The 24,676-nt window shown below is 40.1% G+C and overlaps 1 protein-coding gene across 3 annotated transcripts in view; it reads left to right on the top strand.

Annotated features, from left to right (window-relative positions):
- Positions 1–24,676, top strand: part of AFF2 (ALF transcription elongation factor 2) — a 438,357-nt gene that overhangs the window by 393,119 nt on the left and 20,562 nt on the right. For 2 of the 3 annotated variants that reach the window (XM_068152207.1, XM_068152205.1), the window contains exons 10-15: positions 7,962–8,124; positions 8,661–9,680; positions 11,820–11,944; positions 18,413–18,647; positions 20,535–20,674; positions 21,218–21,281. In XM_068152207.1, the coding sequence (XP_068008308.1) occupies positions 7,962–8,124; positions 8,661–9,680; positions 11,820–11,944; positions 18,413–18,647; positions 20,535–20,674; positions 21,218–21,281 (1,747 nt within the window). The remainder of the gene's footprint in view (positions 1–7,961; positions 8,125–8,660; positions 9,681–11,819; positions 11,945–18,412; positions 18,648–20,534; positions 20,675–21,217; positions 21,282–24,676) is intronic. The other variant, XM_068152206.1, reaches the window with a different exon arrangement.

Below are 24,676 nucleotides of genomic sequence, written 5' to 3'. Positions count from 1 at the left end.
AGTAGAACTGAGTTAGAACAAGCAAGGGACTTCATTTGCAATGTTATATGTCTAAATTCCTGCCATAGATGAATGAGAAAATAGCCAACACCTTGCTTTTAAAGATTCTCTTTGGACATTTTTTATCATGACCACGTTTGGACTTTCTGCTGCAATGTGTAAAATAAAAGTGCAAACAAGTGACTCATTAAAAAACATTTTATGGTAACTTTAAATTATGAACAGCAGAGGGGTACTTCTAAATTTTCACAGGAAATTCACAAAATGTACTGAAAGATGCAATATTCCACACTTCCTCTGTGGAATATAAGTGAGTTTCTATGTATCAATACTCATATCTAACTTGATTCAGTGAGGCAATATTGATATAATAAAATGGTTCCATTTATATCAAATGAGGCCCTTTGGAGTCTCACAGTAAGAGATGGTATTCTTGTTCTTCCTGATGCCAGACAAACAGCAGCACATCAGGGCACAGTACAAATAATGCTCCCTGACACTTAAATCCATTCACTAAAATATTATACATCAAAAAGTCCACATACATTGCATTCCCTGAATAATATGCTCACAAAATTGTTTCCTAACTCTGAGGTGAGCAGGGTGATGCATGCACAAATCATGGATACAATATTGCTTTTAATATGCAAAATCCCCTTTCTTCCATGTCAAGTGTGTATAAGAGTGCTGTGAAATTGTGAGGAGAGCGATTACCATACCAATAGTTCAGAAAGTTTTTTATGTGCACTGTTAGGCATGTGCCATTAAAATCCTGCTCTTCCATTTGTTTTTTAGAATTTCACAGGCAGTTTGATATGTTATACCTGTTTTTTACAGCAGGTTTGATAAAAAGTCAGAATTTACTGTAGCCAAGGAATAAAACCTGGAAAAGGGTCAGAATAGGACAGTAGAAACACTACCATGGTTAAGGTCACATTGCAGATGTATATACACAGTTCCACCTAGGATTTGTGGCTAATGTAATTCTTTATTGGAAGGCTTTGACCTTGTTACAGATTCTTGGCAGCTTTTCCCCACTCTATTCATTACTAATGCAAGCTGTCAATCACTTTCGTTCTGCTTTGACATGGATTGTGGCTCATAGGAGTTAGCTCTGTCATTCTTTTTATTTCTTTCATCTTTACTATCCTTTTTTATGGTCTTTAAAGCTGGAAATATAAAAGGTTTATATGTAAGTGGAAAAAGTCTGTTTCAGTAACTCTTATCAACCCCATTATAAACAGTCTTTGATTAAAACTGTTACTTTTGAACACAGTAAAATGAGAATGTGGCTTTTTACATAGAACATCTTGTAAATTACACTCCCCCTCAAAATAAATCAGAAGTGCTCTTTGCATTACAGTGTTCAGGATTGATACAGGCAGATCAGCTGCCACATCCTGAATAACATATTAGAGAGGTTTTCCCTTTCCACATGTTTTGACATGAAAGCACCATCACAAGTGATGTCTTACTATGCTTGCTAATGTTAGCCAAAGTAACAGTTTCCATACCTTATTTCATTTCATTGACCTGGGTGCTGATTAATATTTTAAAAGGACTTGGTACACATTTTCAGTTCCTGTGTCAACCCAATCTTTGAAAGTTTAGATTTAAATCCTACCAGCCTGATGATAAATAATTTAATACCAACCAATGGGAAGGCAGTGAGCAAATCATTCAGAGCAATTCTTTTCTTTAAAAAGCAATCTAATGGCAGTCATATATAAGTTTGAAGATATAGATATGAACAATTCATTACTAAAAAATGGCAGCCCCCTTTCAAATTAGAAGAGAATATTACTTCCTGATAATGATGTGAGAATAGAAGAGAAATAAAACTTGGTTATTGAACAGTTATGGTATTAAATTCTGACACTAAATATTAATCTGCTAGGTGCTGCTCTATTATTATCTGCTAGAATAATGAAGCAGTCTCCTTTGAACATTACACAGAATTCAGTGAGCCTAGTTCACTCCTAGTAATTCTACTCAGGTTCATAGTTGTTCTGGAGAAAGATGCTGGAGGAGAAACTGATCTAGCTTTTGAAAAGGTGAAGCCAGTTTGTTTCTCTATCTCTTCTCTCAGTATGGAGCAGAATGAGTAGAACATTATCCCTACAGGAGTGAGTGTTAGCATCTACTCAGTAGGTGCTGGAGTAGCAGGCATATTGCACAAAAGTCTTGCTCAGAGCTGGATGTCCACTTTTCAGTGCCCTGTGCAATCAGAGTCTTTGTTCTGAGGAATTTGCTTTTTAAATAGACGGGTCAGATTAAGGATAGGCAACATCAGCAGGAACAGCACAGGCGTATTTTCTTCTCAGACACAAAGCAAAATTCATCCAAGTCCAAATCCAGTGCCTCAACATAAAGATCAACCATTCTGTCAAGTCCGTAGTGAGTTTTCCAGCATAGACCTTCCCCTTTCCAGATTTCATTGGTTGAACTTTCCCTAAAAATAGCCTGTGCAGTAAAGCAACCTTTGTAGAGCGCTGCTTCTTGTGAAAATACATTGCCAGCATTGACATACTGTTGACTCACTGGTCAGTTCCCATCTACAATTTCCCACTGCCCAGCAGCACTCTGCTTTCTCAACGTTTACATTTTGATTTCTGGGTAGAGCAACGGAACAAGTGGCCAATTCATCCTTACCCTAAAAAGGAAGGGTTGGAATGAATAAACCTATTGTTGGAGGGCAGCGTCTATTTGCCAAATTCTCTTCACAGCAATTAACATGATTACATCAATTGGTGAAAAGTTCAGGAAGATAGCTGAGGACTTGTTGGGAATTTTTGTTCCTTGATGAGTTTTGCTGCATTCATTGAATTACACAACTTTTTTTTTCCTTTCTTTTTCGTGTGTATTTGCAGGGTACAAAGTTTGTTATTTTTCATATCAGAGCTTAATGAGTTTTAGTATTTCACATTATCTTTGTTGTAACTACCAAGTTTAGTCCTGAAATTATTTATTACGACAGCCGAGTAAATGATGTGTTGAAAATAGTACAATAGTCTAGATGACAACAACAACAAAACCAGCTTAAACTGCATGTTGGTCCTTCAGTTCTCCAGTCAGCATAATAATCCAGGCACATAATAATGCTATGTCTGCTTTGATTTGCTTTGGGAAAGTAACCCAAGAGGTAAAAAACAGACAAGCTGCAGGGTGACATTGAAATTTAGGCAGATTACTCATACCAGTGAAAGAAAGATGGTTGGCGTGTGATGAACTTGATGGATTTCCTCACCTGGGGCCATCCACAGGCAGACACCTCCATGCCTTAGCTGCTCTGCTAAACTTGAGCTCAACAAGTACTGAAAACCCCTCTCAGGTACTGGTGATAGCTGTGTTTGTCCCTTCCTTCAAGACATTTCTCATGTCATACTTTGCCTGTGCTGCGCAGAGTCATGCTGCCAAGCAGCAAGTGCAGGGGACATGTCGTGTGCTGCAAAAGCAAAGAAGGGAGGTAGGTGAAAGTGCTGCAGAAGAGCTTCCTTCCAAATTGCTTTCAGACATACAGGTCTTTTCTGTCTGCTTCATTGTTTGACAGCAGGGAGGAGAGTAGCTTAGCAGCCTGCAGGCAGCTACAGATATCATCATGGTTCTCTTCCCACCTACAGTATGGGTGTCACTCCAGTGTCTCTCATCTCCTTGGCACAGGAGAAGCTACTTTGGAGAGAGGTAAATAAATACTGATCCATTTGTCCTGAGTAATGGGGGTCCTTGCTGCTGAGTCACATGTGTGCTTTCCCTCCCAGGTAGCACTCCCATGGACTCTGGGTAAGGGCAGAGCAGGATTCAGCTCAAGTGCTGAGCACAGGGCTTGGAAAATGGGGAGAACAAAATTAAAAGGAAAACAAACCTGATGTTTCCATTATCTGTAGAGAGGTCTTGCACTTAGAGAATGTGACAGGCCAGCACTGAGTATGAGGATGATTGTAATACCTCTAATGTTTGCTCTGTGTGTTTGGATTGTGAGCTCTTTGGCCCAAGGACTGTGTCTCATCATGTATTTACACAGATCCCAGCACAGCGGGTCACTGGTCTCAGTAGGAGCCTCCAATCTCAAGTGATAATAATGAACTGACTTTCTTCTAAGTGTTATTTACCCAAACAATACTGTGTTTCATTGTGTAGCATTGTTTTTATTAATTTTTTTCCCAGTTCAAATGAAATAGAAACACTGTCCACCCAAACACTGAGAAACAACACGAGTGCTCATCTCCTGCTGGGAAATAAAAATTCAATGTTTCAAATTCAAGAGTGCTTCCTGCCCCCTTTAGTCACTTTGAGGGCTTGTGTCTGATGATAAAATATTTTAAATCCATTTTAAACCTTGTCCAGGCTGGCATTCCTTGACTGGATCTTAGCAACACCACAAAGCTTGCTTTGAGGCCAGTTCATGTAGTTGATACTTTGTGAAGAAGCCAAATTTATGTGTATAACAGCCGCTTGAATGCACATTTTCAGAATCAATCCCAGCAACTTTTAAAAGATGTGATTTAACTTTAAAGACAACCAAGTCTTTGGGAAGAGTGCAAATGAATCTGTTCCTTTGAACTAAAAGATACATTTTATTTAAGAAAAAAACCAAAACAAGCAGAAGACAACCCAGAATCTCTCCACTAAATTAACTTTATTGGAAGCAAATGTGTTTGGGTTTTCTTTTTTTCCATGCACTTGTATGTAGATTTTCTACTGTTCTAGTGAACAGCATTATTAAAACTTGATTGTGCATGTAGCTATGTGCAAGGTCTCTCTACCTGTAGGATGGTGAAATGATAGAATAGATATTTTGGGTCTTATCTGATTGTTTTGCAAAGCATACAAAATGCTTCTACTTTAAAAATGTAGATCAGCAGTGATGCTTTCAGCATGAAACCGCCCAGTGTAGCCAAGACATAATTTTATTATCCCAGATGAAAGACAAATATGACCTCATTGTGTTTTGTATGAAAAACATTATTTTGAGTCTGTCTGGTTCCTGCAAGCTTGCTGAGCTGTGTTATTCAGTAATGTTTGGCATGCGACAACTTTTTTGGAGGCTGATGTGCAGAAAGAAAGAAAATACAGCCAGGTTGGAGCTGCCACCTATTTCCATGGTTTTATTCTTGCCCTTTGAGTTCTTTGTCAGACAGTTGCACTCTGCTACAGTACAACTCCAGTTGTTTTGTGTAAGTGCATCCCACTACAGTGTCAGTTCTCTTCCAGAGTGCTAAAAGACACAGATTGTGTGTAAAGCCTAGAGAGGTCTGGCCTTAGCTGCTGGGACACTGCCTTTTCCTTCTTTGATCTATTGTGAGAGCTGATATTCTTTAAATCAGTTAATGAGAGCAAACTTGGCAGCACTGACAACACAGCATTTTCTTAGGCAGATCTGCACAAATGTGTGAGCAGTCCCACACACATCCTTTTGTAGCTTTTAAACCCTGCCTGCCCCAGGTGAGGAGCCTTGTCACTGTGAGTCTGGTACAGGTTTGTACATGCCCTGCTACAAAGGTGCATCAATTCTCAGCAGGAAGTGACCCACAGGGGACACGGCTGATGGCTCACCAGCTTGGTGCAGCCATGGTCATTGCTCTTCTCTGTAGAACCAGCATGTGCCAGGCAGCTGTATGCCCAGCCCTGAGCCCTCAAGGAGGCTGCTGAGCATTAAACATCTCTTTGTCTTCACAAGCAGGATTGTGGGAACTGGAGTTTTCAGGAAGGATGAAACATTAAAGTGCCATGTTCACTTCCATTTTGGGATGTAAACAAAAAATAGAAGTGAAACAGATGAGGCTCTCAGATTTAGGGATAAAGTGATTTCTAAATTACAACTTTCTTGTTCTGATAAGTCCATAAATAATTTTTTTCCCCCAAAATTAAGGTTCTATTTTTGTATTTTAGAATGGAATTGGCATGTTTACCCCCCACAGTTTGGGAATCCTTTACTTTTTTCCCTGTTGTTTTTATTTTCATTTGCTTTGTGGTTGTTTGGTTGGTTTTGTTTTGTTGTTTTGTTTTTCTTCTTGGAAATAATTATAATGGAGTAGGAAAAGTCTGGTTTTATCTACTTTCAATGTTTTCCAAATAGAAAATTTAAGACCAAATTTACAAGATTTAGTTGAAAAGCAAACTCCCCTTCTCCTCTTCAAATACATTCACTTTTCCTCTATTTTTCTGTTTTCTTGTTTACTGTAAAAAAGAAGTGAAAAATTCTATTTCCCTACACTTTCTTGAGCTTCACTGAAAGGGGTTGTATAATGAAAGAAGAACAAGTGTACAAGTGGTTACCAAAAATAATGGCATTAAATACAAAGTGCTAGATCTGGCTTTGTTGTTATTCGGTAATGTTTAGTTTTCCATAATACTTTTGTAAATGCCCACAGTTTTCAAATCCTCTCTAATTCTAATTTACCTGTTACTTCCTGCTGAAATTTTTAAAGTGGCTCTATTTGAGTCAGTTGAGTGAAGAGCCTCTATAAGAAGAACAAAGAAAAAAAAGTATACCACTTAATGAGCAGCAAAGTTAGTGATCTGTAGCAATTACCCAAGTGAGTAATTTTCTTTCATTAATGCACCTTAAAGCACCAAGCTGTTTTGTCAATGGGCACTGCAGGACCATTGCAATGCTCAAAGAGACAGTTATGTTACCAACTGCAGTGTAAGGGATAGGTTTACCAACAAGGAGGGAGAGAGGAAGTAGCTTAGTGTAAGAAGAAAATTAAAGACCATCTATTACTGTCACAAAAGCCAATGGCAGTACTTGTAAAGATTCTAGCAGAGCAGGGTCACACAACAGATTTTTTCTGGCTTTTCCAACTTTCAGTTTCTTGGTTACTGTGCATTTTTAAGAGGGCATCTTGATGCATATAGCCTCTGAGATTGGAAGGGGAAGATGGACATATATCTGGCTTACTTGAATCCTTCTTAAGGGAAAGTAGAAAAGTAGATAGCAGAAAGCAAGGCAGAGCTACATTGTAACTTCTAGGCATCTCTGGATCACTCAATAAGGGACACGCAACATATGATATATTAAGGTGAAGTATTGAATATCCATAAAGGAGTACTAGCAAATGGTGTCAATTTTCAAACACTTTGCTTTGTCAGCCTCACAAATTTAAAATCAATCATCAAAAGGTCTCTGTATAGATCAGCTTAAGAGACATAAAACTTTACGGTTATCTCTGTGACACAAGAAAAGAAAAAGAAAATGTTTAAATTAAAGATGAGTTCATAAAGACTCAGAATGGCAGAATTCTGTAGTGGGGTCATCCAGCCTCTCAGTTCAGAAATAAATGCTGTGGAAAAACAATGACACCCAGTGCACTGCTGGTAAACACACCTTGGAGGACAGTTGAACATGTAGAAAAACAGATTTCATAGAGAGGTTTAGTTTCAGCATTATTGCCATTTTCTCACTGCATTATCATAAACATGAGAGAAAAAACAGGTATAAATAAAAAATTCCTGGGCAGTCCCTGGAGACTCGTCAAAAATGTGGAGGTTTTGTATTCTGCAGTGTAGAAGTATTCATTAAAATTAATTTTTTAAAATGCCCTGCCCAATATTAGTTGCCTGATGTCCTTCCTTTGATCATAAATTATAAATGAACTGGCAAAAAATGAAGAAACCATGATTCCATTAATGAATTATTTAAGTGTGATTGTTAGTTTTCACAATCATTGGGCTAATAAGCTCAGGCTTGTGCCACTGAAGTGTTTCTCATTTGAGGGTGATGATGATGGTGTTATTAACACCATTATCAGTGTGTCCCATGAAGCATAAACCTGACCAGCTCCTTTGGTGGTTACATGGAGGCATGGCCACTGGAGCTTTCGTTTGGACTGTACTGCAGGAGAGTGGGTTGACATCAAGGAAAGTCAGTGTGAACAGGGTTCCCTGGGTGGCTCACCCCAGAACAACACTTAAAAAAAAGACAAGCAGCATACTGACACCTGAGGATCTTCTCCCCACAGCAGCCTGCCAGTGCCAACGGCACACTCAAGTGGCTTGGCCCATTCCAGTGGCGGCTCCGGCAGCTCCAGCGAGTCCGAGAGCAGCTCTGAGTCCGACTCTGACAGCGAGAGCAGCTCCAGTGACAGTGAGTGCAACGAGGAGTCGCGCAGTGCCACGCCAGAGGTAAAGTTGTGTGCTCACCTCAGCTCCTCACCAGTGGGGACTCAGAGGGAAAGTATGGAAGGGAGTTAAATCCTGCTCCCTCTTAGGAGAATGTTGGAATTCTGTGCTGTTTCATGCTGTTGACTTTTTTATCCCTTTACAGATTTATGTGTATGACCCATATAGTCATTCTAGCTTTTGGAAGAATCCTTCTGGCCTACATTTGAATTGCTTTAAAGAAATATTTAGATTTTTGCCAGTAGCTAGAGAAGATTTTATTGACACAGTATTCAGCTGGGACTAAGGAAAGGCAACATGACAAAACTATGTCTTCAGGGACCAGCTAAACTTTTTAGTTGTATTAAATTTCTCCAGGGCCACATTGTAAACCAGATAAGGAAGCCTAATTAACCATAAATACTCCATAAATACTCCCATAAAACTAGCAGTCACCACAATTTGACTGAAATAAAAGGGTACATTTAAAACATTCTTATTTAAAGGGAAAAGCATTGCCTCTGTCTGAGATATGTTCCTTGTCATTCTTCAAACTGCAGCCTGAACCTCCCTCTACAAACAAATGGCAGCTGGATAAATGGCTAAATAAAGTGAACCCCCATAACAAGACCATCATCAACAATCAAAATGAGCCTCACAGCGAGACCAGCTCCCAGGCTCAGAGCAACCAGCAGGCCGAAGGGCCAAACAAAGGGAAGCTCAACAGCAGCCTGCCCCCAGCCGATTCCAAAGACCGGGCAATCCTTAGTCCCATCCGAGAGAAAGCCAAACCACGGGTTGCCCAGAAAACCCCAGAGGCAAAAAGCTCCAAGCAGAAGTCACCAGCTCATAATGAGCCAACTTCACAAAGGACTACTGGGAAAAAGCAACCCAAAAAGGTAGAAAGGACTTCCAGTGTAGAAGAGTATAACTGGCCCAAACCAAATAATACCAGCAACACTCCCAAAGAAAAAGAAACACAGGAACCCCCCGAGCAGCCAAAGGTTCGAACTAAAGCAGCAGTTGGGAAGACTGCTCCAAGGAAAGAACCACGAACTAGCACAGGTCTCACTTCAGAGAAGAAAAAGTACAGAGGCCCCAGCAAAATTGTCCCTAAGTCCCGGGAATTCATTGAAACAGATTCATCTACTTCTGACTCAAATACAGACCAGGAGGAGAGCTTGCAGGCTAAGATATTGCCAGCTTGCACGGGGTCTGGCAATGGCGTCAAAGTGAAGGACGCTGGCAGTAACATCCTCAGCGTAAGTAGTTTAACTAGCAATGGCAGCAACACATCCATTGACCAGACCAGCAACGACTTGGAGGAACAGCTCTTTTCTCCTATCCCAATCGTACAAAATGAACTTCTGTCTCCACTGAGAGAATATGAAGAGCTCAAATCTCTGTGGGTGAAAATAGACCTTAGTTTACTCTCTAGGATACCTGGACAAGAGCCTTTTGAGACTACATCTGTGAAAAGTGAACCAAGAGAGGCAAATGTGAAACACAGGCGACCATCTCGAGAGTCCCCTACCCCAGCAGCTGAAAAACCACCCACAAAATCCAAAAGGAAACACAAGGTAAGTTGTTTTCATTGTTTGGGAGGAAAACTCGGAATTTCTGTGCATCCTGGAGGTCAAGACTGCCGTCAGTGATACCTCACTGCCTCTGCAGCAGGGCTGGAAGGAGGCATCATAACACTACAGCTTTATTGTTGTTACAAAAGATATAGATTTACAAGTGCATTACAAATTAACATTGAAACTAGTGGAGGGAAAAAAAACAAACCCTCCAGCTGTCAAAATCAATGAACAATGCTTTTTTTTTTTTTCCAAGTGGTCTTACAAGCTTTCCCACTTTGTTTGCTCGCCCATTAACTTCCTGTGTTTTGTAATCTGCAGAATGGTTCCCAGTGATGAGTTTGTATTACTGTGGGTTTAGCCATACCCAGAAAATGTGACTTCTACTTGGAAGGCAGGTTTTACTGTCTGCAGAATTAAGGCATTGTCACTGCTGGCTTGAACAGGCACAGCTTCATTACAGTCAATGGAGTGGTTCTTGCTTATGCTCCTGGTGAATTTGGTCTTTGTGTTGTTTTGGTGTACAAACAAATGTGATTTCATAGAAATGTCATTTGCTTAACTAGCTGCTTTCTCTACACCACTACCTGAAAAAGCAAATATATTTTGACATAATGCATTATGGTTTTTGTGGTTTATGTTATTTATGCCCAAGGGTATCCTATCTTGTGGGATGTGACAGTGTACTTCAGACTAAATGTGTTTTCAGAAAAGAAACTGAAGTTTTAGATAACAAATGCATTTTTGTAGCCAGTTTTTCCAGCTGAAATGGTTGTGCTCTGGTCTGTCTGCAAGAAGTCATCATAGTGTATTTTATTTTTACCCCAAATTTTATAAATCACTGTGAATGTGACTCCAGCTGTCTGTTCTAGTGGACTTCTTGAAACCCTGAGTTTGAGTAGTCCGGTGGTATGAGACAGTTAATACAAGACAAAGACAGACAATGCCAGACAGACGGAGGGTCTGTACTGCTGCCTACATGAGTCACTGCACTGGCTCCTTCCCTGTTGTATTAAAGTAGGAGTAATCACATGAGTAAACCTAGCAGGTTTTTATTCAATTTATATTCTAGCTGTACACTAAAAGCAGAAATGTAAGAAGGAAGGAGAAAAGAAAGAGGAAAGAGCTGTATCAATGTCCATGCTTATGTGTATGTATGAGTACACCAGGGTGTGTATTAACTATACAAAAACCTTGCTAGGTAACTTTAGTAGAGCATCTGTATGATGGGGAGAAAGTCTTGCCTAAAACATGAGTATAGTGTTGGCAACTGTGGGCTCCCAGGGAAAAGAAAAAGGGTTATATGAAAGTTGGAACCTCATAATTTCATTAGTTGGAGCTTGGAATCAGAAAGTAACCAAATGAGGAATCTCACCCTGGGACTGCACACACATAAGCTACCCTCTGAAACAGCCCATTCAGATGCTTTGTGACTGTTTACTGCTATCCAAGGGAAAACAAACCACTTAGGATGGCTTGAGGGTATATCAACAGTTAAAAACAGGGTAGGGAGAGCCTGATTTGTGTTTCAAAATCATGCTATTAAAAGATTTATTTTAGCCATCTACTAGTGGGCTTGAAGGCTGATATGAAGGTTCCAGTGACAGAGCAGTAATCGGCTTTGCTTGTATCATCCTAGTTCAGGCACAAAAGTCATGCATCAGGGAATCTTTCAAAGCAAATTTTAAACCAGCTATCGCTGTTAATGCCTATCTCCACTCAGTCCTGTAGACTTTTAGTCCTGTGAGGAATACTTACTCAAGGAAGTTTTCCCATCAAGTTCCATTAAGTCAATGAGTAGAAGCTATTTACTTGAGTGAGTTTTGGTGCTATCAAGTCATTCCATCTGAATTATTAATTAAATTCTAGTGCACTACAGCAGATAACTATAGCACATGAGGTGTTTTGCTTCCTAATTATCTGGCTGTGTCGCTTGTTATATAACTTCACGTCATGTGTTTGGAGCACGTTTTAGCCCTGATTTCAGGTGGCTTTCACTTCTCTTAGTATTTTAGCAGTATTTTAAATGCTTCTGCTGTAAAGAAAAAATGTAACACTGAGATTCCCGAGCTCCTCTTAATGACGAGTAAAATTGTGCATAGATGCTGGATATTTCAAGCTGTACCTTTCTTGTTAAAGCAGACAGAAAGCCTGGATACCTTTGTTGAAAGCAAGAAGCAGCGCCTGGAGGATCCTTCAGCTTCATGCCTGCTTCCACCTTGTATCTCTCCAATACCGAATCACAGATTGACCAGCACTAAAGAGTAAGTGTTGTTGGGTTTTTTTATTTCTATAGCATTCATGAGGGGTTTCACAGCACTGTTCTACAAATGCCTTTGCTCTAGAGCCAGATGGGCTTTACAGCCCATAAGCATAAGTGACCCAGCATTGCTGTTCCCATCCATCAAGAAGACAATCCACATGGTGTTGGATGAGATTCATGCATCCTTCTGGTGGACTACAGAAATTTAGAGTGTCACCACAATCCTGGTGTATTCTGCTACCCCATACTGCATCCTTTCGATTTTCTTTGTTGCCCTCAGCATCCTTAACCTTTGTGGCCAAAGAATCCTGCTAAAAGCAGGCTTTATTTGATTGCCTGGTATTTAATTTTATTTAAATCATTTTCATGTGAAACAGTTCTCAGTTTTATTGAACAAAACAGTGACTTTGCCATTCACTTCAACAGCTTTTACTCTGTAACTGTGCATACAGCAATGCCAGGGATGACCATCCTAAAATGATTCAGACATACGTGCTTTGTATTTCAGCAAACATAGAATCAAATAGTTTGTGCCTTTCAGAGTGTCTTTGAGGGATGGCTATAATGCTTGAGCAAACAGGCACCACGTAAATAATGATTCTGATTAGTATAATCACAAGATTAACATTCTATAAATAACCAAAGAGTCCAATTCCCTTCTGTCATCAATTCTGTGCGTTTTTGATTTTGAGATGAGGCACTTCTTTCCGCTTCACACTAGGGCAAGCAAAGAATCAAACCCACCTTGTGCTTCCGAAAACAGTTTGCAGCACTATTTACATTTAGATAAATTAAAAAAAACAATTCTTGAAATAGCACACAAAATTTCAAGTTGAGGGTTGAGCATAATTTTACTTCTACCGGTGCAATTACAGAGTAACTTCTGTCCTTGAACTAACCCTTAATTCTACCCCTGCGAAAATCTCATTGGAGCCTGGAAAAGGCCGATGAGTTGAAAGTTACAGTGTGATCTGTAGCATGTTGAACATTTGATACACATCATGGTGGGTGTTGCCTGATTGTCATTGCTAGAAATGAAATGATCAGAGATATATCACAGAGTGAATCAAAGAATATCCATCCCCAAGATCTCCACAATCCATTAAAAAAAAAAATCTTTCTATTCCTGTCACCAGCAAGCCCTAAGGATCCCCCCCCCCCCCCCCAACCTGATGTTTCTTAATTTGAGCTTGTTTTCCAGGTCATTAATTTGATTCCTTGGAGCTTTCAAGCCTTTGGTATTCTCTGTTAAAATATAATTGTGTCCATCAATAGTTATTTTCATATGCTAGCTTTTTCTGTCATCTGCCTGAAGTTTTGAAACAAAATTTTCTTTCCCACTGTAGCAGCTGAGACCTGGATCACACTGCATTTGTTATTAGTGTCTTTTGAGTTGCCTCGAAACAAATGCAATATTGTTTGATAATTCAGGTCTTCAACTCCCAGAGATGTGCAACTGAATATAGATCAACATATTTCCCAGAAGATTAAGAAACTGGCTGAACTGTGTGATGGCAAAGTTCTGGAGAGCCCCAGTTTGTTTTTAAGCAGTCAGGAGTGGTTCTGTTCTCCAGAGGGTTAATAGAATTTTAAGGAGAGGCAGAAGAAAGGGGAAGCTGAAAGTCAACTGTTCAAGGGCATTGGGGAAAATAGTGCTTCAGTAGTAAAAGGTTGAAAGGCAGGCTTTGCCATTTGCTCCTTTATTCCCAAAGGTTTTACATTTTCTTTTACAACTCCTAAATCTCTATATAAGGGCTTTGAGAAATGAGGATGATTCGGCTACAGGTGTAATGAGGTCTTATGTGTTAAGGTGATTGCCCATTAGAATGGGCTGCCCGGGGAGGTGGTGGAGGCACCACCATCGGAGGTGTTCAGGAGGAGACTTGATGGGGTGCTTGGTGCCATGGTTTAGTTGATTAGGTGGGTTGGATTGGTTGATAGGTTGGACGCGATGATCTTGAAAGTCTCTTCCAACCTGGTCTGGTCTATTCTATTCTATTCTATTCTATTCTATTCTATTCTATTCTATTCCATTCCATTCCATTCCATTCCATTCCATTCCATTCCATTCCATCCAGTGGTGGATGTTCTCACTTGGGAAGAACCTTAGATCTCACCCTTCAGAACTTGATCCCTATGCCAACAAACCAAATTTCCCAAGGCAATCTATGGAGTCTTTCACTGGATATTTTTACAGACACAAGAATGTTTTGACAGAAAGACTGTGCTGTATGGGACAATATTTGGAGGCATTCAGAAATCTGAATGAATTAGTGAAAGATAGGCCATACTTATGCTTTTGAAGCTTTCACTGGCTGCCTGTGGTACATTTCTCTCATAATCTTCTCCTAAATAGACAGGCTCAATAAAGCAAGCAAAGATGAATAATTAATTTTTAAAAGGTGACATGTCTAATATGGGCAGTTATATGCCTGATTTTCACAATTTTTTATGGCTACATGTACAATTTGAGTGTAGAAATTTCAAGTGGTCAGCTGTGCCGGTCAAAAGCCATTCTCACAACCCAAGAGCTGATTTGTATCATGTGGTCATTTCTTAAGCAGCTAGTTGTCTTTCTGTTTGCTCCTTCCTTCACACACTTTGGGGGCCTTTTCATAAAGCTGATATGACACTTAAAATATTCAGAGTATTGCCACTCTCTTTTCTCTATTTCTGATATTTCATAATGAATTAATACGTGATGCTATGGTTTGTCCAAGTAGTTCAGAGTAATACCTTGAAACACTTCTGGGAGGCTGGATTTTTGTCAGACCAGCTGCCCACTTTGCAGCAGAGGGCTATTAATGTATTTACTTTCTTGCCAGAGCAATTTTAATTTAAGCATTAACTGCATGTGCTGCTAAATACCATTTATATCTCAATACCTCATTCCCAAGACAGCACACTATTTGTAAACATTTGGCAGTTCATAACAACACAGAGAGTTATTTGCTATGCAAAGTTTGAGTCTGAATTTAAAACTAGACTCATACCAGTGAAACATGCCTGCTATTTAACAGGCACACTGGAAGTCTGGCTGAGGTGAGTATTTCAGCCTGCTTCTCAAGATTTGCTGTTCCTTTTTGTGTGACCTTTTGTTAAAGATGCACCTGTACTTGGCAACATGTATTAGCCAATCTCTTGGGTGGGCACAACAGCATTCACTGAGGTTCCTTCATGGCAGAGGCAACTTTCCCCGTCTATAACGTTGGCTCCAGCTACATTCAGTTGTTGCTATATGGTCCCAGCTAATGCAGAAGTGACCTTTCCCTGCTCACCCCCTGCAGAAAATCAGATGCACCATCAGTGTGCAGCATTTAACTCCAGACAGGGAGTGGAGGCAAAGGAAAGGCAAGTGATTAGTATAGACAATGGCTTTGTCTTACTAACAGACCAGAGGAACCACTGCGTACCACAAGGAGTAGGTAAAGAAAGGGCAAAGAACTGCAGCTTGAAATATGAGTGTAGATGGAAATTGTCTCTCCTTCACATACTGATCTCTTATTGCTTGTTTGCTTGCTTTCTGCCCTAAAAGAATCCAGGCTGGGAAAAAAAACAGTGGAAGAGGAGCCTTCTCTTTCCTTGATAATTGGCCTTTTCAGACACAAAGATTAAACCCTGCAGCCACAAGACCATCAGTTCTGCTTGTATTTTTTCCTTGCACTTTTACTGTGCTTCTCTCTAGATTTTAAATATAGTTTAACAATCATGTCAGCAAATTAAGCCATTGAGTCCTGGTAATTATTGCAATAAATTCATTCAAAATTAGCGATTACTGCAATCAAAGACCAGTTTCTTAGGCCATTAACAGCCCAAAGCAAAGTGACAATCTGGTTAACTGCTGGTAACAACTTATTTCGTGGAGGTTATTGTTGACATAAGTGTTTTGGCATAAATCTGATAGAGGTAACATTGCTAAATAAATTATCAGCTTAATTCCTGTGAAAACTCATAGTATTAAGCGGGAAATAAGGGGAGAGAAATAAGGAGCAGACAGAATTATAACCATAAAGTATTGCTGAGGTTATGGGGGTTTGTAGGATGTTTGGTTATTTATTTATTTATTTCAGTTGCACAGAAAAACAAACAAACAAACAAACCATCTTCAAGTACATTTTCCTTTCTTGGTTAAGTCTTCTTGCCCACACAATTACTTGTGTGCCAGAGCTGAGTAGATGCACCTCTATCTTTGTTCGCCCCATCTTATATTTGTTGATGTAATGTGGTGAAGTTTTAAGTAGTGAAGGTTTAACCACAGTACCTGCAGTCTTCTTAATTTTTTCTTGTACTGCTCTCTTAATCTCTTGATCCCTGTGTAGCAGCTAAGGGATGCTGCTTCAACTGCTTTATATGTGCATTAAATTTCCCCATACAGTGATAGACTGTGCAAGCAATAGGCCTGCATTAGCCCTGGAAATTGCCAGGTGTGCTGCATCTGCTGAGAAACCTCACTTGTTGTACAGGGTCAGATGGCAGTAGCTTACATTCAGTTTTTCTTCAGATGCTTTTGAGATAGATCTGCCAGATTTGGTTGCACTTCTTTTTTCACAAGGCTGTACCAGGGAGAAGGAAGAGTTCCACACACTGCCACGCACAGGGCTGTGGAGAACCACTTTGCTCTGTGCTTTCATTCATATGTGCACATACAGGGTACACTGTGTAGGCCACTCATTTGGGAAGCAGAGGGTTTGGATTCTGCTCCTGGATATTTTGTTTAATTGTGCCTCCTTTACTTTGTACAATCCAAAACTACAAGCACACTTTCTAGGGAGAGTGCTTACCTGCCTGTGAAAAACTTCCTTGTGGACAAAATCCATAGTATTATTGTGCCATAGCTATAGTAATTTGTCTGAGTTTCAAAAATGCCCTTTGGGGATAAGAAGGCTAACAGATGGGGCTTTGAGTGAGAACTTTTTTAAGGACATGTTGCAGGATCACATGTGCATGAAATCAGTCCCCTCAAAGAACTGCCAGCCTCTCTCAGCCTGGTTGCTTTCCTTTGATCTTCTTCAGGCCCATGTGTTTTCTGAGCAGGACATCATCCATACCAGCCCTACTGTAAAACAAGATGAATCCTCTGCTCCTTTTATTTCTTCAGTCTGAAGATCTTTAATATCAGAGTATCAAATAAGACATTTTAACTCTGCTTCAGTCAAATTAAAGCAGTTCTGAGTATAAGCTCTAAAACCTGAAACATGGGAAGTTCCTCTGATTACATTCTGTGATTTCACATTTAGGCTAAAATATTTTTGTATCACCAAAGGTCCAAAGTGCACAAATGCACAAAGCATGTGTAGCTGTTGATACTGTTGGTTAAGCTGCTGAAGAGGCCAGATTGACAGGAGAGAGACCTCCAGAATGGGGAATAAGGAAACTTAGGTTTCCTTCTCCTCTTTCCCTGGTTACTTTAAGGCAAAGCAGATCTATAATTCCTGACACTGACTTAAAGTGACTGGGAACAAAACATAAATTCTTGTTGACTTAATCTGTTATTGAAATTTTAGTCAATAATCATGAAAAGTAGATGATTGTGTAGTGCAATATTAGACGTCTAACAAAAGATTAAAATTCAGGTTATCTTCATTGACTGAACTAGGACTGTACCTAAAATAAAAATCTATGAGCAGATTAACATGTTAAAGAGTCAATGGAGTGTTGAGGTTTGGGGGGTTGATTTGTCAATATATTTGAAGAAAGAAAGGTCTAGCAGGTTGGAGGGGGGGGAGGGGAGTGTTTTTATTGTGTATCACAGCTGCCATTTCTAGCCAGCTAACCATTTCTGTACATAAAACAGACAATAGATTATCATATTACTTGAGCTTTCATGTCAAAAACACATTCATTTTCTGAATCATGTTCAATTCATCAACCAATATTTGCTGAAGGGCTTTTGCCAGCTACAGTGTATCATTTAATACAGTGTTGAACACTGGTTTTATTCTAGAGGTCAAATAATTATTATCTTGTTATTGTTATGCTTATAATTTTGTAGCCATTGTAATATTCTTTTTGTTTTGGTGCATTTGCCATGTGCTATTATGTTTTTTAGCAAAGGTTGCTTATGTGGGTCCTAATCTACCTCCTTAAAAAGATGCTTAAAACACATAAATGATCATATTTAATGTCAGAGGAACTAACCCCATGCATAAAACTTTCCAGTACTTTGCTGAGTCAGAACCTCTCTGACCTGTCAAATGAAGACTGACTCAAATTAGCATTTAAATTGGGTGCAATTTGTACTAATGCACTGGAAGTTATCCTCCAAAGCAGGGGTTTCTGTAGTCCTTGAAAGGCAGAAGTATCTCTAGGGATTTCAATTCCTGTCCCCTTTTGACTTATCTCTGAGGACATGCGGACAGCAGGACATAGTTGAGGGTAGAGGCATCTCAGTAAACAAAGTCTAGAGCTTTGTGCTATGGAGGGTTAACCAAGGTTCTTGAAATGCAGCTGCTTCTTTTCTGTGTCCCAGGAGCAATGGTAACTCAGTGAAGAAGGTGGCAAAGAAAAAAGAAGAGAAGCTGTTCCCTCCTCCCTTATCCCCTCTCTTGGATGAGCCTGTGCACCGGCGGCACAGTGTTGAAAACAGCTCCTTCAGCCAAGAGACCACTATCACAAGCACCTCTCAGACCAGCAGTTCTTCCTCCTCTGTTTCTAAACACAGAAAGAATGAAAATAAGTCCTCTTCTAACCCCAAAGGAATCTGTGTAAGTATCGGACCTCACTTTCTGGAAGTGAATGAGAGAAAATAAAATTAACTTAGGTTTGTTCTGTTTGTATTGTTTCCCAATATATATTGCTGATGTAGACCCACTGAAGAGCAGCAAGGGGTTGGTATTTGCAGAGATGGGTATAAGCAACCCTTGCACTTTCCATTTTTAGGTCAGCATTAGGCATCTGCTTGGCACTGGGTGTCACTCCCTGAAGCCCCAGTCCCTAAGCCTCAGAGGAGAGCTTTTGCAGGCACGAACTAGCTGCAGTTAGTCCCTTAATTCTGCAGCTACAACACACATTTTGAAAACAAAACTTCAAGAATTTTGGTATCCATCACCTGAATAATTACCTCAAATCCTCAGCTGGAATTAAGCACCGTTGTTATAATGGCCTAAACTAAACAGACAGCAAAAATCTCAACAAAAGGGTACCTCTCTATAGCATACTCAACATGGAAACATCTTCTCTCAGGCTTGCAGGCTCCCGGCTTCCAGCAGTAAGGTTTATTTACACCAAATCTCCATGAGTTACATATATAATCTTTTAGACACTGTGTAAATAGTGGTTTGCTTTTCTCCCCTAAATCGTCATTCTGTTAGGGCCATCTCCCATCAAAGGTTTTCACACAGACAGTTCTTTCTTGCTAGCTTTTCACCAAATTCAGATGTTTTTATACTGAGATGAAAAGAGCCAAATGTCAGGGCTGCATGGCAAATTCAATTTGACATCCTTTCTTTAGGATCAACAGGCAAACTTCAGAATTTTGGCCCATTTTAGAAAATAGTCCTCCCTCTAGAGTTTCAAACATATCATTTAGTATCAAACCATATTTTAGCATCCCTGTCAAAATTAAATGACAAGAAGAGAATTCTGCCACAGAAAAGGACATGCATAGCCCTGTTTTTCACAGTTCGCCGCTTTGTGAGAGGTTGTTACCCTCCACTGTAACAGTAAAACTCACAAGTTGCATTGGATTGTAGGTGACAAATCACTTCACCGTATTCATTCATCCCTGTTGCTTTCTGATATCATTGTGTCACTTCAAGCTGTGAGAGTAATACACGTGCCTTCAACTGAAATCAATGCCAAAATGAACTGCATATGTCAGCAAATAAACAATGCTATGTAAACAGCAGGGCCACTTCTTCGCACTCCCAGCTTCTCTAGTCAGATTTATCCTTGGTTTATCTGTTGCTCTGATACATGAAATATTTGTCTTCTAAAATATCTTAGACTTCTTTCCCTAGTTCATTGGTTCATCTGTAATTTAGTTTATTTGGTTGTGGACTAAGTCTGCAAGTTGCAATTGCATGATTTAAATGCTTCTGTTATGCTTCTGGTTTTAATCAATTTAAAGTCATAGCTCCTGACTTCTGCTTTCCATTCTTCTCTGTGTTGCTTGTAGTAAGCCTGAGGAAACTTCCTTGCTGAAGTCAGAGCAGGCTTTTCAGACACCACACAGTTAGATAATAACAACAGGAAAAAAGGTTGCATTAGCGTGATACACCTCAAATGAAGTTGAGTTTACATCCAGCCCTACTGCATTGGATTTCCCCACCCTTGCTTTAACCTGTGTTTCTAGTTAGTAACACTGCGGTATCCAGGCTGACTTCACCTAAAAGTGTAAGTTGATGAGTTCAGGTGAGGGGTCAGAGGTAGAGTCATACTGCCTAATGAATCTAATAGGCTTTTGTTATAAAGCATAGAAGGATGGTTAGGGCAATAGTTGGGTATGTCTGAGTGCTACTTTGTTACAGCCTTTTATTGATTTGGGTCAGGTTTTGTTTGGAGGCAGCAGGGAGGGTTGGATGTGTGCATTTAGCTTATTGAAAAATGTTTGTTTGAACTACGAAGAGTTACTAAGAGTCCTTGTTTTCTAGGAGGAAGAATCTCACAATACACCAACAGCCAACACCCTTCTTGACACCAGCCATCTAGAAACAGACATCTGGTCTGCAATGCCAATGCTTTCTAATGGGAATTCTGAGCCCAGAAGACCCAAAATAACATTTGACGATGTGTAAGTATTGTTGGATCTCTGTACTTGCTGCATGCTACGGAGCTGGGATTTTCATGCAAGCAGAGCTCGCAGTAAAAGTGGGTATCTTTGAAGGAAATGCTAGCACTGGGCACCTGTGTGGTTAGTGCTGCCCAAAGGCACACACAGTTTTAATCTTTACAAATGAACTGTTGTCACTGATTAATGAAGACTCTGTTGATAAATGTTTTCAGATCATGAATGTCGGTTCACAGTCATTCTTCTTCATTTTTTTTTTACTTTAGCTCCTGTAATGGAAACTTCTTATACTTAATTAGTTTAAAATATTTTTCCTTTCCCTCTGTTCAGCACACATTAATGGGTCCTTTGGGTGGCCAGCTTCTACTGCTAGTTATTTTACATTCTGGTCACCCATCGTATCTTTGCATACAGGAGCTTCAGATTAATATCAGGTTAAGATTTAAAGAGATAAATGGGTGTATATGTTGAAATTGTTCTTGCATTTTTCTCAAACAATATTTGTCCAGAAACAAAGGCTTGAAATAATTAATTGTGTCTCTTTAGGCTTCACAATGCGGATTATTACATGCAAGAGGCTAAGAAGCTAAAGCATAAAGCTGATGCATTGGTAGGTTGTTACAGGGTTTTTTCCTCTCTTTCTATTGTGGAGCTGGATGTTACAAAAATGTCCATTCTGAGTGTTATCTAAAGCCTTGAGAGACCAAGAGGAACCCTGCTATTGACTAAAACGTGCTTCTGATTGTACTCCATAAACACACTGTCCACAAGTCAAACCCCGCAGATTATTCTTAGCCTTTAACAATTTGTTCCCAAACCCCCCAAATCCTTACAATAGCTGGTATCTCTTCCCAGGAGGAGCAACAGTCATGCTGTTTATGAAGGATGGAAGATAATCTCATGAAAGATGATGTGTTTTTGAAATTTGTTTTCCTATTCACTTTGAGCCTAAAACAACAGTGTTGAAATCTTCCGGAACAGAAAGTTAAGGAAGGCAAATCACCCTCCACACCATTATCATGTGGTTAAAATGTTTGATATTTCCAATCCAATTGTTTACAATTTGCAACAATTGATTTTTAAATGGTACATTCATTTTTGTTGCGTGTTTTTAGGCTGGTAAATACAGACTCAACGTGCTGTTCCCAAAAAAATCTTGGGATGGGTTAGTTCAGTGCCAGGAAGGCTTTTTCTCTCATTTTGCCCCAGATGAAATTCCAGTAAGGTTTGCCTAATTTTGCACAGGGATTTGATTTTGATAAAGATACTTAATTCAGCAGATTATACTCTATCATAGTTTGTTCAATGTACACTCTGCTAGGACTGAAGTATATGTTTTGTATGTAGGGACTTTGCTCCTGTGTGCTACATAGAGTGCAGAACAGCAGCTCTTTTAAGCAGCCTTAGTGACAAAATTACTAAAATGAGTATTGCCATTCACTCGTCCCTCAAAATCATAGCTGAAAAAGAACCAGGTGATTATTCACCTCTCACTTCATTATTTGTGAGGAAAATGTTGTTTTACATCAGAGACTTTATGCTGGGAAACAAATGTTTATCAAAAAACCCAAAATAAACTCAATCCTATTCTGTGTTTTTAGAAAACAAAACAAAGCAAGCAAAACCCCAGCCCTCCCTGGGCCACTGGTGAGCTGAAGGAGAGTTGGCATCTCAAGCTGCCTGCTTCAACTCTCCAGCCTGTCTTTTGACTTAGGGCACAATGTTACTAAGTGTGTTTTCTGTGGGAGGTGGATACAGCTTTTGGCAACCTACCAGTAAGTTAGCAGCTGTCCATCCTGACCTACCCACTTGCAGAGGTGGCCTGCACTGGTTCCTGCAGCCCAGCTCCACAGAGCACATTCAGACAGAGCCCTGACATACACACAGGAAGGGCTGGCAGAAGCAGACTGACAAGACCTCCCACAGCTGATTGACCTTTAAAGAACATCCACGTGGTCTGGCACAGGAATGCCTGCTCCACATTAGCAAATATTTACAGGCTCAGGCTCCTGATGATCTCAACATACTATGTCAATCCACTTCCCTCTACAGCCTGATTCACTCAGAAGTGTTGACCTGTCTCCTGTCCTCTTACCTTTGACTATGCCTTGAGGAATCAGGGATGTTTCTCAAGCAGAACTAAGAGGAGTAGGCACAGCACATCATGCTGCTGCCTGCAGGCAGGCCTTGCCTGTCGCATGAATTTTGACACCCTGAGTGCTCTCATGGGATTGTGAGGCCATCCACTACAATGCAACTTGTTGGCAGACATAAATAACCATGAACAAAGTATCTGCTTTTTCTTTCCACTGTTTAGGTCTCAACTTTGTTTTTTCCCACCCAATACAGCTGCACACAAATCATCTCCATATAACACATTTACTGTGCAATCCCATAGTGTTAGTTGTCCTATGGAAACAATTGCTTCTGGTTACTTGGTGCTGACAAGACAAAGCACACACAGCATTGAAAGATGTGTTGCAGTGGCTAGAAAGATAATGCATGTGACCTCAAAATGTGTCAGCAAATGTTAATGAGATTTGTGGCAGTGCTGTTCCTGAGCTCGTAAGGAAAATAGATTTCTGGTGAAGGGCAGGGCATTTTGCATCTTACAGGGGCAACCTCATGAAAACCTATCCTTGTCTGGGCCAGCAGTAAGGACTCAGCTAATTTGGATGGGCTGTTTCAGTGTCAACTGACTGTTGGAAGAGATCTTGGAGACTTCACTTTGCTTTCAGCTGAGCTGTGATGAGCTGGAGTAATTCCACCCTACTCCATTAAAGTCAGCATGGAGCAAAGGGCAGGATCAAATCCCATTTCAAGCTCAAACTGTGTGTCTGTCCTAAATCTGCTTTCAGACAGATCCCTTTTTTTTTTCATATACAACAAGTTAATTTTGGAAGCCTTGAAGCAAGGAATTTGAGGAATATTGTGAGGTGTGGCCACTGCAAGAGAGAGAAAACATTTAGAAATATTTGTCCTTTTGTGGTCATTCACAATTGTATCAATTATAGTTTCATAGTTTCATTCAGGGTTGGAAGGGACCACAAGGATCATCTAGTTCCAACCCCCCTGCCATGGGCAGGGACACCCTACACTAGATCAGGCTGCCCAGAGCCTCATCCAGCCTGCTCTTAAACACCTCCAGGGACGGGGCCTCGACCACCTCCCTGGACAACACATTCCAGGATTTCACCACTCTCATGGTGAAGAACCTCCTCCTCACATCTAGCCTGAATCTCCCCACCTCCAGCTTCATTCCATTCCCCCTAGTCCTATCACTACCTGAGATCCTGAGAAGTCCTTCCCTAGCCTTCCTGTAGGCCCCCTTCAGATACTGGAAGGCCACAATTAGGTCACCTCGGAGCCTTCTCTTCTGCAGACTGAACAGTCCCAACTCCCTCAGTCTGTCCCCATAGGAGAGGTGCTCCAGCCCTCTGATCATCCTTGTGGCCCTTCTCTGGACACGTTCCAGCACCTCCACATCCCTCTTGTAATAGGGGCTCCAGAACTGGACAGAGTATTACGCAAAGGCTTTGCACATAATCAGTGCACAAGAGCAGAAATTGAAGGTATACAGAGGGAACTAGTTGTAAAGATTGCTTAGAAGCAGCCACAAAGGCAGATATACTGTTGCTTTGGACCAACACTCAGTGCTCTGCTTCATGTGTTGCCATGATAGCCTTCCCTTTTATGAACAGGAAACGTACTTAGCTGCATAAAAAATATTTTGACAGAGACACACAAAGACATTTTTTAATTGAAGTATTTTGGATCTTTTCTATCAAATGCCACATTAAAAGAATTCTTACACCCAGCCATCAAAAATTGAAAATGTTAAATACTGTTATAAAATACTTACTATAAAAGTGTCATATATAATATTCATTACACATAAAAAAAGAAATCAGTATGTTTAAGTCAGTTTAATCACAATCATTATGAGGGCTAAAACCTTTTGCAATAAAATCCTAGTAAAATAAAATATTTAGCAGTGCTGTATTT

Source organism: Melanerpes formicivorus, unplaced genomic scaffold (genome assembly GCF_026170545.1).
Source record: "Melanerpes formicivorus ecotype bairdi unplaced genomic scaffold, bMelFor1.0.p_v2 SCAF_22, whole genome shotgun sequence".
Lineage (NCBI taxonomy): Eukaryota > Metazoa > Chordata > Aves > Piciformes > Picidae > Melanerpes > Melanerpes formicivorus.
The sequence above is the reverse complement of the archived record's forward strand: the minus strand, read 5'-3'. Positions and strand labels throughout refer to the sequence as shown.